This window comes from Scomber japonicus, chromosome 6, assembly GCF_027409825.1.
Source record: "Scomber japonicus isolate fScoJap1 chromosome 6, fScoJap1.pri, whole genome shotgun sequence".
In the NCBI taxonomy this organism is placed as follows: Eukaryota; Metazoa; Chordata; class Actinopteri; order Scombriformes; family Scombridae; genus Scomber; species Scomber japonicus.
The window spans coordinates 20,225,146-20,237,954 of NC_070583.1; the positions used below are offsets into that span (position 1 = coordinate 20,225,146).

Here is a 12,809-nt window from a genome sequence, read left to right on the forward strand (position 1 = left end):
CAAAAAAATAAGATTGTGATCATTCAGTCTGTGAACAAAATACCACTGAGCCGTAACAAAACTGACTTTGCATTGAAGTGCACTGAAGCTTTAAGCCCTTATTTCTCAGCATTACTGCTTTCCTCATTGAGCTACAACTCCTGAACAATAAAGATGCCTCTTAACTCTCTTCATACACTGACTCAAAGTGCCGTGCTGACATTCCTCACACCCCAGTCAGGCTTTCATTAAGGGTGGAGATGTGGTCAATTACACTACTGAGCTGTCTGCGGCCACGGTGGGCTTGTCTGGGCCGCTGGTGCAGCAGGAAGAGGCGTTTGGCTGCGGCCCTGTACTTCCGAGACATCAGGTTATAGACGACGGGGTTGATGGAGGCGCTGAGGTAGCAGAGAACCATGGAGGCCATGTTGAAGTTCTGGCTCAAAATGGCTGTGTCGTAGTCATCCACCTGAGCGAAGAGGTTCCTGCCGATGTGGTAGGGCAGCCAGCATATGATGAAGGCCAGCACCACTACCACTGAGGGAAAAATAAAGTTAGGGGAGGAAATTAGTTTCAGTTAAAGGGGCATTCAAGGACTACATTTTGGAAACACGCTTATTTGCTTTCTTGCCGAGAGTTAGGTAAGAAGATTGATATTTATCTTTCCATGTAGACTGATATTGATCTCTTTATCTAAGTCAGCAAAAAATCAAACAGCCAGTTTACCCTAGTTATAAAAATTAGATTTGAGAGGTGAATCCTTTAGTTAGATGACACTAAAAGTAGATATGACTGTTTTCCCTTTTAGTATTTGTGCACTGTGAACACAACAATTACAATCAAAAATAATTTTTAAAAAATGCTAATTTGCTTCATTAGGACTCTGTGGGAGCAAATTTGATTTACAGTTCTTACAACCCATTATGGGCAATCTTGTTACCCAACAATTGTCATCAGATAGTGGTTCTTGTTATGTGCAAAAAAACCCCCTGACATCACCTTCATTCAACAGAACCCAGAGTGAGAAGAAATGTCTCATGTGAAATAACCAGTATTGTTGTAACTTTGACAGATAATAATGTGCTTTGTTGGCGCTCTATTATTTAAGGTATGAGGCGGATTAAGAAAATTGGTTTTCAGGGTCTTTAAATACCTGATGATCTATTGTGTATGATCACCCTTGACATTTATTAATGATCAGCAGCAATTACAGCTACATGCACAACCTCTCTTCTTTCCTTAATTGACTGTGACCTGTAATTAGCTCCAACAGTGAAGTCACCTTTTCATAATACAGGCAAATAAGCAAGCTAATTAGAGTGTATATATCAAGAAAAAAATTATCACCATTTTTGAAATGTTGTTTTTATAAAGAGCAAACCTTTATTTAGCCTTAGAAAGCCAGAAATCATACTGCTGGGTGAGGTAATCACTGAGTCACTCACTGGTATTGATCAAGAAACCCCTGAGATAAAATTATCATAAATCTGTATGATGGGGACGGCCAGCTACAAGGATAATACAGTGCAGTTCTGTAATTAAAAGAGAGGTATATCAGTGAACAGTTAATTGTACATTAAGGACCTCCGTTGTGGATTCACAGTGAGCAGATGATGCAGTTTTGTCCAGGATCGTGTCTTGCCTTCAGGGTACAGCTATCACTCAGTGACTCATTGACACCAGTAGATTAAAAAGATGTCCAGGGCTGTGAGAGCATGTAAATTCCCATTAGGGTGATTTATGGAGACCTCTGATGACAATCCAATTTGGATTTCAACAAACGTGGATACGGCAGCAGGTCTGACAACATGAGCTCTGTGCAGTGTGTGCGCAGATAATGAACTGCATTAATATCTTAATGGAAGCATCATGATTAAATATTTGGATAATATAGATTGCTCTGGCCTCTGTCTTTTACTGTAAAACTGGGTTTCCTGCACGGTATACCAGAACTGGGAATTAAGCCAATCAGTATGTGCAGTCGAAGGACATAATTAGCCTCAGACAAAACAAGTTCATTAACCAACTGATATCAACAACAAAACATATGGAAGTAGCTTTCTCCTCTTCAAATTTGCAGGACAAAAGTCAGAACACAATGGCTGGTGAAAGAACATGTAGACAGCTGAAATTTTTTAAATGATGCACAGAATAGGCAAAACTACTACAAATCACTTCTTGAAATATATTTTTAAAAAGTGGTTCATTTTGCATTTGCAAGTACACAGCTCAGCTTATGCCAGAAAACCAGAAATCCTACATTCAGATCTGTCAGTCTGTCTTTTTTGCTTCAGCAACGATGAAAAGCAGACTGATGGAAATCTGATGGATAAGTGGTTTAAGCTTTTAACCAACAATGAGAGTTTTGTATTTGTTTTTGCTGTTGTTTCTGGATCTGAATTGTCATTTTTAAGATGGTTTGCATTAATGTAATGTCTAATTATGGAATGACGTTGCTTTCTGTTAACTGTGCCTACCGGCTTTCTGATATGTATATTTGTAGATAATTTAACAGTTTAACAATATGAACTAAAAGGGGCATAAAACAGTATATGAAGACTGACATTCAGTGGTGGTGTTCGTATACCATTTTTCACTATCGTGCCCCGATCAGTATAAAATGCATCTGGAAAATAAAATAAAAAAGCAACTCACCCAGTATCTTGACTGTTTGCCTATGTGACCTTTCTCTTGCCAAGGGGCAGGGGCCTTGCAGGTCATTCTTGCTTTTCCACAGCTTGCACCCAATGGAGCCGTAGAGGAAGATGAGGCAGAGCATTGGACAGAAAAAGTAGGTGGTGGACACCCAGAGCATGATGTGTAGCTGTCCAGAGCTGATGGCGTAGCTGGTGTGCTTACACTGGCCCGTGTTGTAGTCCAGGTGTGTGTCATTGTCGTACTCCACCCCGACCAGGAAGAGTGTGGGGGCCGCAGACACCAGGGCAAAACCCCACAGGGCGATGATGATGTACTGGACCCTGCGTTTGGTCACCACTACTTTACTTCTGAGGGGGAAACTGATGGCCAGGTAGCGCTCAATGCTCAGGGCCGTGATGTGAAGGATGGTGGCTGAGGTGCAACCCTCGAAAATGTAGTGATACAAGCGGCACACTGCCTCCCCGAACAGCCAGGGCACATACTTCCACAGGCGGTAGAGGTCAAAGGGCAGGCAGATGAAGATGATGAGGTCAGACACCGCCATGCTGGACAGGTAGAGGTTGGTTGTTGTCTTCATGTCCTTGAAGTGCTGGATGATGAGGATGGTCATGGTGTTGCCTGTCACACCGACTATGAAGATGATGATGCAGATGACGGTGACAGGGATAAGGGTGGAGGTGGGGAACAGGGAGCCTTCATAGTGGTGGTCGTCTATATTGTGGTGCACCATGTCCTCGGCTCCACCAACATGAAGCTCCACCTGGGGTCTGGTCCAGGGCATGCCAACCTCCGCTATGTGCTGTGAGACAAAGTGAAAGACTCAACAGACAGCTGTGGAGAGAAAAATGAGCCGTTAAAAGATAAAAACCTGTGTTTTTTGCAAGTTTTGGCTTTTAAAGTAGAAATAATGTTGATTTTATATTACTCCCGACATTCTGTGGGGATTAGTTTCCATTTATTTATGTATGTTATATCCATCATGGTTAAAGTTACTGTTCATTTTGGTCCTAATTGCTGCAAGTTTATGAAGTAAATGGACACTGATTTGACAATATTGGTACTTGTAGTGATAATGAAATGCAGAAATTAACAGAAAACAGAAGATGTCTTGAAAATGACAGCAACACAATTCCTAAAACAATTAACTGCAATATAAAGCACACATATGTTGTACTGAATAGGTTAAAACATGGAAAAAGCAGATTCTCTTGTAAAAACCAGGAACTTTACCTTCAAAACTGAGCTGGATCTCTTAACTTCTCAACTTTTTCTTGGTGTCTGTTCCTGTGTGTCGATGGAGAGCAGCAGCAGCAGCAGCAGCAGGAGAAGCACATGAAGTGGCAGAGCCGGTTCCTGACGCTCAATGGGCAGTCAAGCTCTGGCTAGAGATGAAGAAGAGAGCACCTCCTCCCAGCAACCAGGAGGTTGTCTGTTGTGTGTGTTTCTAAGTCATCTTTTTAATCTAATGATGATGGGATAGATGACGCTAAAAGGCATAAGATGGAGAGGGTAGGATTCAAGGGAAGACCACCCCCCCCCCCCCCCCCATCCCGCCCTCTCTCCTCTGGGAGAGTAAATGCTGATTGAGGATCATACCAATCTGTACATCAATACATCAAAGGGATAGAGGGATATAACTTTATTAATTAATGCATCAATCACTGAAATCCCAGCGTGTTTGCCGAGCTGTCTGGAAGTAGTCAATGAAAAATGAGTTGTGTGTTTGTTTAATTGTCCACTGGCCCCATCTGTCTCTCTGCTCAGCTTCATCACTCCACACTCCCACTCGCTCATCTCTTCCTCTTCAACCTCAAGTTACCTATCAGGCTTGTTATAACAAACCTAACGTCAACAATGCGCTGATGAGTAAAGAGGAATGCCATTTTTTAAAAATCACATTAAGTTTGGGTATAAGCAGGGCCTATAAGGGTCAAAAGAAGTCAAAATTTGTATGTCACTTTGGATTAAAATTCTGCAGAGCTGTATAGATAATGAATGGATGTATGAATGAGGCACTGGATTTGTTGATTTAGGAGATTTTTGTTTGAGTCCCTTCTCCTGATTGAGGTTGAAAGTCCAGTTTAATATTAGAATTTGGAATTTTGATTTCTAATTCCACAAACTCAAATGTTTTCTGTCTGATTTTAAGCTCTGAAGTGAAAGAAAGAGTGGTGCAAAATTTACAGATCAACATAAGAATTGGATAATTAATGTCTCTGTGTGCAGATAATTTTCCTCTTTTTTATGGACTGCATTCCCTAGTGAGTGTATTGCACATTACCACAGATCTACGCAATGGACACACAGGTGTATTGTCAGTTCCTGATCTACAAGGGATTATTTTGTGACATTTATCCCAACAACCTAGATGACCAACGCTGTGCTTTGTTAGTTCAGAGCCACCATATCCATTAGATCTATATGAACCTTTGCAACAAGAGTCAGTATTGGTGTGTTTACTCTGAGCTGACCCGTGGCCGGATGCACCACTCAGACCTCCGAGGGGCAGCAGGAATGACCCTCCTGCCATTGTTTACTCCTCTTAAAGCAACACGACAGGGAAAGCTTGTTTGCCTGTTTGTTTCTTTTAAAAAAGGTGGTTTCCAGACCGTCTATCAGCAGGACCGATGTTGTACACAACGTTGACCAAGACAAGCAAGCCTCACTCTCACCCTCATTAATCATGGCTCTCTTGCTAAGACTGCTGAGGTGTGCTTGCACAGTGGACATGTGTAGAAGTATTTGATACACTGCCGATTTTGCAGGTTTTCCCACTTACAAAGCATGTAGAAGTCTATAATTTTTTATCATAGGTACTCTTCAACTTAGTGACGGAATCTAAAACAAAAATCCAGAAAAGCACATTGTATGATTTTTAAGTAATTAATTTGGATTTTATTGACATGACAAGTATTTGATACATCAGAAAAACAGAACTTAATATTTGGTACAGAAACCTTTGTTTGCAATTACAGAGATCAGACGTTTCCTGTAGTTCTTGACCAGGTTTGCACACACTGCAGGAGGGATTTTGGCTCACTCCTCCATACAGGTCTTCTCCAGATCCTTCAGGTTTCGGGGCTGTCACTGGGCAGCTCCATCCAAAGATTTTCTATTGAGTTCAGGTCTGGAGACTGGCTAGGCCACTCCAGGACCTTGAGATGCTTCTTACGGAGCCACTCCTTAGTTGCCCTGGCTGTGTGTTTCAGGTCGTTGTCATGCTGGAAGACCCAGCCACGACCCATCTTCAATGCTCTTACTGAGGGAAGGTTGTTGGCCAAGATCTCACGATACATGGCCCCATCCATCCTCCCCTCAATATGGTGCAGTCATTTTTATTTTAGATTCCGTCTCTCACAGTTGAAGTGTACCTATGATAAAAATTACAGACCTCTACATGCTTTGTGAGTGGGAAAACCTGCAAAATCTGCAGTGTATCAAATACTTGTTCTCCCCACTGTATATCTTACTTTAGAAGCTTTCATTCAGCTGTATCTCTCAACAGGTTTTCTTGTCTTGGGAGAAAAAGGATGGAAGGGTAGAAAATGATAAAATATTCTTTCAGGTTGCAGACAGTCAGCTGTCACGACAGAATCTTACTCACAGATCCTCTGGACAAATAGTTGTTTGTCAGCACTGAGTCACCATCACAGATTCAGCTTCGGGCCTCACGTCTCGTCTATGAGAAAGCTTTCAGTATTTTAATACTGGTTCAGGAGATTGAGATTGTGAATACTTGTTTTTATAATCTTCAATGAAAATACAACAGTAACATTTCAGCAGTGTACATTTCCTTTATAAAATTAAAGCAACTGACAGGTTTAGATTCCATATACAGGCACTGCAGGTCCATAATAGAGTATATCTGAAAACAATATGGTCAACATAGATAGGAGTTTCTTTAAATTTCTTTCCTCACAACTTGTATTCTTTTGTTTAATGTGCAGTTTTTGATCACTGGTCAAACTCAGATGAACCATTCAACTTCTGAGTATGTTTAGTGTTAGCTGACTGCTTGAAGACTGACACATTTTAACCAAAACTTTACAGATATGCCTTATTACAGATGTTTTGAAGACAGATAAATAAGCTATACCAAATATTAAGTTATCAACTAGATATACAGTTTCCTAATATGAAACAAAAAAGGCAAAAGTCACACTTGTCCACTGATAAGAGATGTGATGCTGTGTTTCCATATTGATTTTTCCACTCACTTTGTATTGAGTCAGTTTAACTAAGTGTTTGGTCTGTTTCACAAGTGAGGGTTGGATAAGAGTCTTTTAGTAATTAGTAATTTAAATTGTGATTAATTAGTTGAAAGTTGATTACTTAAAAGTCTGTATCAAAGAATTGTATTTAAAGTATTTATTATAATGACTAAAAAAATCCCCAAAACAAAGAAATGCACGAAAGCCTCATATATGATAAACTGGAGCCAGTGGATGCTTAAAAAAACTTAATGGATTATCAAATGACTGTCAAAAGATTTCCTTTTATTGATTTGGAACAGGTGATTAAACTGCTGATGGGAATTAAGGATTGAGGAGTTGTGGTACACATGGTAGCCAATCAGAAACAAGTATTCTATGATCACATGACTGATGAATAATCCAAAAACACACACATGTCCAAACTTCAAACATGATTAAGAATTATAAATCTTTTATTGTGCATGGATCCTTTGTAGATATCATGGCTATACAGATACACTTTAGATACAATTCTATGATTATACATTTTTCCCATAACGAACATTTTAAAGTGATATGTCTGGTAGTATGTATAGTATAACAAATTTTCATTTTGGAATGTACGGTGTATGAGGTAACTGCAAACATTAAAATTACATAAAAATGGTCTCTATTTTTGTGCATATTTTACTCATTTTTGTAGCATTTTCTTAATCTCCCCAACCAAAGGTAGTAAGCCCAGGGTGAAGAGGTGTTAAAATGGCACACATTGCAATTGCTATCAAAAATAGGAATTTGAATTCTTTAAACGACAAAGAGAAGACATCTGCAGAATGTCTGAAAGACCAAATCATGTAATTATCCAAGACGTTTTGCAAGGTACCTGTATTTCATTTTTATGGTTGCAACAACGGTTATCTGCCCAAAACCAAACAACAATAGACCCTACGGCAGATTACTACTGAAAAGTCAGCGTTAGCAATCTGTTACGAATATTTAACACACAGAGAAAAGGTAAATTTAGATTCACAGGAAGTACATGATATAACACGTTGTATCTGTCATTTGTGTTCCATGATTCATGAGTACTCAGGATTTATTATTTTCTCTGGAGAGTATTAACTTATATTACTTCAATATTATAAAAAAATATACTTCACACATGTATAACCTGACAAAAGAAATCAAAAGAAATCAGTACACAGAACTACTTTTCCATTTCGCTCATGATTACATAGGTTTACTAACATCAAATACAAGTTGAAAAAAATAAAAGTAAATAAAACACATTTTAGTGTTTCTAACACTAAAGAAAAAACAACTTAAGAGAAATTAAGAAAATTCTCCCGAGATTTTTTTCCTCTCCAATTAAGGCCTCTGAAACAACTGGTACATACTTTTTATTCCCTCTGGTTTTTTTTTAGATTTTTTTTTGGTAGTTTTTTAGTTTTCTTTTGCTGAGATAGATCAGCTGTTTCAGTGACACGTTATGTGGTACTACAACTTTTAAAACACCCAAAACACAAGTAGGGCTCGCACAATCTCAAAGTGTGTTCTATAAAATGCATCACGAGACCAAGACGCAGTGAGTCAAGGTTTTTCTTCCACTAAGGTGCAAAATTAATTACTGGGGAAAAACAAAAATTAGAAATAAAACAGAACATACAGGTAAGCATACATTTTTTGTGCTGAACAACAATATTTCGGAGTAAAGCAGCTGCATGATTGTAAAAACAAGCTACAGTATAACTATATGATAGTAAAAATAATTAGAATTCACTGTTAGTTTGGTTTTTGTTTGTTTTCTAACTTTATACTGAGCTTTTTTTTTTCCTCAAACTTACAGGTCCTTGTGTCTTCACTGTACAAAAATATACTAACATTTCTCCAGTCATTTTTGCATCCTTAAACATTCTGAACATCAAAAAGGTTGGAAAGTGCTAAATGAATGTTCTATAATGTGAACAAGAATTTCATTTTCGTTTTCTTCTCTCGCTAGACCCCTTAAACTCCAGCTAGGGGGTTAAAGTCCCTTCTCATCTGGCCCTGAAGCCCTCCCAGCCGTGTACCTCTGTGGCACCAACTACATACAATATACACATCTGGACACACACACACACACCCCACTGTGCAAACACTGGCCCACCAGGTCCCAGGATCAAATAGCACATAGGCTAATGACATACCTACGTACTATTTTTGGAACACATCTATCAAAAACAGTTTCATACTGGACACATAAATGGAAATATAAATAATGACTATCTCTATACACATATATACTGTGTGTGTATATATATAGTAATATATATAATATAATATAATAAGTAATATATAATATACATATAAATATATATTACTATATATATAGTAATCAACAAGTACATGAGTCGAAGTGCCCCTTCCCTCCCTCCCACCCTCTCCCCCAAAATAAACCATATCCCTGCTCTTTCTGAGTTCCTTTTTGCACAGGAAGCAAATCATGATGGAACAGAAATGTCAACTCAACAACAGATACCACAGAGGTTGGGGCAGGGTGACAAGAGGCAGGAGAGGAAGGTATCACAGGTGCCAAAAATTAGGTGTTACATCCTCAAATTCAAAACTGCTATCCAGCCCACTCTCACCAGCCCTCCCTCCCCCCTGAAAGCTAATGCGAGTACTGACAACAGAAAACAACAAGTACAAAATGAAGAATACAAAACAACAGAGGGGGGCGGGAGAATAAAGCTATAACCCTGCAGCTGGGGTGGGGGGTACACTGCTCATTTAATGACAAAGTACTGGATGACAAAAGCGATAAGGATGGCAATGATGGCAAAAACCATGAGGAGGAGGAAAGCGCACTGCTCATCTGTCAGGCTCCGTCTGGCGCGGCTGGACTCCGTGCCGGCCTTGGACCCCGAGCCAGCAGCTGAAGCGCCCACTGCCACGTCATTGCGCTGCGGGGAGAGGGTCACTGTGGGACTGTAAGGACCACTCAGCTCTGGGGCATCCTGGCACTGCCTGATGGCACACACCCGGAAACGGTAGTCACTGTTGGGCTGCAGGTTCTGGACATGGAAGGATGTGGCAGAGCCTTTGTAGGCCTGAGGAGAGCAGGAGAGAAGAGAGGGTGTGATTAACAAGGGAACACACAGACAGGAAGAGAATGGAAAACAGATAATCTAACAACAAAGCGTTCCAACATTCAATTGGTGTAGCGTTTTTACATCTACTTGCTCTCCATTTATTTCATTTATATCCAATTCAGTCATGAATATCTTGAGTTTATTGTTTCATTTTTCTTAGCAACATCAGCAGCTCTATGGTCGGCAATGTTGGTCAGATGGTCGATCAACCGCTGTAATCCAGACTGAAACATCTCATTTATTACTGGACTGCCATTGAATTTTGTACAAATATGAATTGTCTTTAAGGATGAATTTGAATAAACTTTAGGCTTCTGAAGTACAGCCTCACAGAGCTGCTATCATGGCTGAGGACTCTTAGTCATGTTGAATCAAATGAATTAAATGCGTCATCGTGTTCATAATTAAACCTCATGTCACTGGAGAATGAATGTACTTCTGCTGCTTTGATGAATCTTTATGATATAAACCTAAATATGGTTATCAATACCGGGGACATTAAGTTTATCAAAAAATACTGAACGTGTACCAGCCTATAAAGTTGACAACATCCTTTCCATCATTTTGCTTCTGATCAAATGGATGTTATCACCTTTCAGTTTTTTAAGCATCACGCAGAATGTAAAATAATTATTTTCTGATTGATTTGTTAAGAGTTATGTGTTATCACCTTGAATGAAATGGAAATCTTCTGTCTTAGCCATCTCAGGTTTTTAAAGCACCTTTGTGAATGAATGGCATTTTTTATTTCTCTTTACTCATTGATGCAACTTCTAGTTCATTCAACACATCTCCAGCTTTTCTTGTTTATAAATTGAGAAACCGTTGAAAAAATGACTGCATTCAATATTATTGGAGGAAGGTCTATCTTGACCAAATTCATATCCCTCAGAAGAAGCAATTCAAGTCTCAGCCAATGAGATGGACAATAAGGACGAAAACAAGCGGGATGGCAGCCACATATTTCAACTCCCTGACTCGATCATGGTGTCTGATTTGGTGAGATTAGCATATGCCTGCAGTGGCCATTATTCCACGTTAGCATGGCTGGAGGCCACTGAGAAGGATGAATGTGTGAGCAGGGGCCAAGACATCTGGGATATGTCATAGATCAATGACCTTTGCATAATGGGACAATTTATAGCCAGCAGTGACTGATACAGAAGCCCTGGATGCATCTGCGTCCTGATCTGCATAAAAAGGCCGCTCTGATAGATGGCGGGTCAGCCGAAGGTGAAGAGTGAAGGACACAAAATACAAAACAGTAGCAAACCTTCACAGAATAAATTTGTCCGTACCTGTTTAAAGTCAGAGTTTCCCATCATGCTCTGCAAGGTGTAGATGACTGGGTCCCCTTTCATGGGCGACAGGGCCTCCCATGTGACTTCGCAGGAGTTGTCATCCAGACGCTCCACTTTAGGGACTGCAAGGTGGAGGTGGAGTGAGAGAAGAGAGTGTTAGATGGAATGAAATATCTGCCATTGTATATCTAATTTAAAAACATGAGATCCACCAATCAGATTAAGGTCCATTTCTAATACAGAGGCATATCAACTCAGTTTAACATGTAATATAATCTATAAAACCTCAAGGTTGGAATTTTAGAGCAGATCACACTTGCAAAAGCTGGTTGTAACTTGAAATTGACGTCACACTCCCCAAAAATTGTCAGACGTACTGTTGAAATTTCTGGATATTTTTTTGGAAGTCTGACAGCTACAGAAACCATTTTTAATGAAAGATAACTTACTTTGATATACAGTGACTCAGCTGATGGATTAAAAATTAGTTCTACACAAATGACGTGACTTTTCCCAGTTTGCCGAGTGGAGCAACTGTGAGTCATGCTCGTCTTTAAGCACAAACAATAAGAAAATATGCAGCTGTATTCAACAGTAAAAGTGTCCTGATGATCATGAAGGAATACAGCGGCAGAGGAGGACTTTATGATATACTTATGAAATACTTCTTCTAAATTCAAACAGCTGGTGGTTGAGAGTCCACTTCAGAGTGTGGGGAGACAAACAGTGACAAAGTGGCACATGATTGAGAAGAGGTGCCGCTCTGGGAATAAAAAACCCACATCCTCATTACTGACTTCAACATGTAGCATCAAAAGAGGCTCTGCAGACGCCGGTTGAGATGAGACCACTGAAGCTTGAACAACCTGACTCATGATGACAGCCGACAAGTGAATCTCTGGCAGCTGGGTCTTAATCAAATTAAAGTCAAAACTTGGGGTCAGCTGAGGTTAAAAGCTGAACACTGGCTGTCTTGTGTGTCAGAAATGAGTGTTTGTAAGAGATAATAAGAGCTGGGAAGTTGGGAAGAGAGAAAGAGAAAGAAAGAAAGAAAGGAGAGAGAGAGAGAGAGAGAGAGAGAGAGAGAGAGAGAGAGAGAGAGAGAGAGAAAGAAAGAGAGAGAGAGAAAGAAAGAAAGAAAGAAAGAAAGAGAGAGAGAGAGAAAGAAAGAAAGAAAGAAAGAGAGAGAGAGAGAAAGAAAGAAAGAAAGAAAGAAAGAAAGAAAGAAAGAAAGAAAGAGAGAGAGAGAGAAAGAAAGAAAGCATTAAGGCTGCCACTGTACCTTTCACAGGGGCTGGAGGAGAGCGTGGGGTGGTGAATGTGTAAACATTGGAGAAGGGCCCTTCGCCCGCCTCATTAAAGGCCTGGATGCGGAACGTGTAAGAGGTAGACTCATTAAGCCTCTGGACTTTGTGTGTGTGGCATGGTCCTTTATACAAGGATATAAATCTGCAATGACAGGAACATGAAAAAAAGGATTTTAATGAGCAAAAGGGTAAAGAAGACAAAAGCAAACAAGACGAGTGACTCCTCTATCAGGCAATATA

The 12,809-nt window shown here is 39.8% G+C and overlaps 2 protein-coding genes across 3 annotated transcripts in view; both read right to left on the reverse strand.

The window, feature by feature from the left end:
• Positions 1-205: 205 nt before the first annotated feature.
• mlnr (motilin receptor) lies at positions 206-3,418 on the reverse strand. The gene is made up of 2 exons (XM_053320983.1): positions 2,635-3,418; positions 206-516 (listed from the first exon to the last, which is right to left on the reverse strand). Exons 1-2 carry the CDS (start codon positions 3,416-3,418, stop codon positions 206-208), a joined length of 1,095 nt encoding a protein of 364 aa, XP_053176958.1.
• A 3,867-nt stretch (positions 3,419-7,285) lies between these two features.
• fndc3a (fibronectin type III domain containing 3A) overlaps positions 7,286-12,809 on the reverse strand; it is a 55,114-nt gene continuing 49,590 nt past the window's right edge. For both annotated transcript variants that reach the window (XM_053320546.1, XM_053320547.1), the window contains 3 exons: positions 12,545-12,711; positions 11,260-11,384; positions 7,286-9,919 (listed from right to left, as the gene is read on the reverse strand). In XM_053320546.1, coding sequence (XP_053176521.1) covers positions 9,596-9,919; positions 11,260-11,384; positions 12,545-12,711 — 616 coding nt within the window. In that variant the 3' untranslated portion in view covers positions 7,286-9,595. The remainder of the gene's footprint in view (positions 9,920-11,259; positions 11,385-12,544; positions 12,712-12,809) is intronic.

Bases quoted from the DNA above. Each gene is read 5' to 3' on its own strand.
- mlnr (XM_053320983.1), bottom strand. From the start codon at position 3,418: ATGCCCTGGACCAGACCCCAGGTGGAGCTTCATGTTGGTGGAGCCGAG. The intron at 517-2,634 runs GTGAGTTGCTTT...TTTTTCCCTCAG, and splicing joins GCAAACAGTCAAGATACTGG to TGGTAGTGGTGCTGGCCTTC.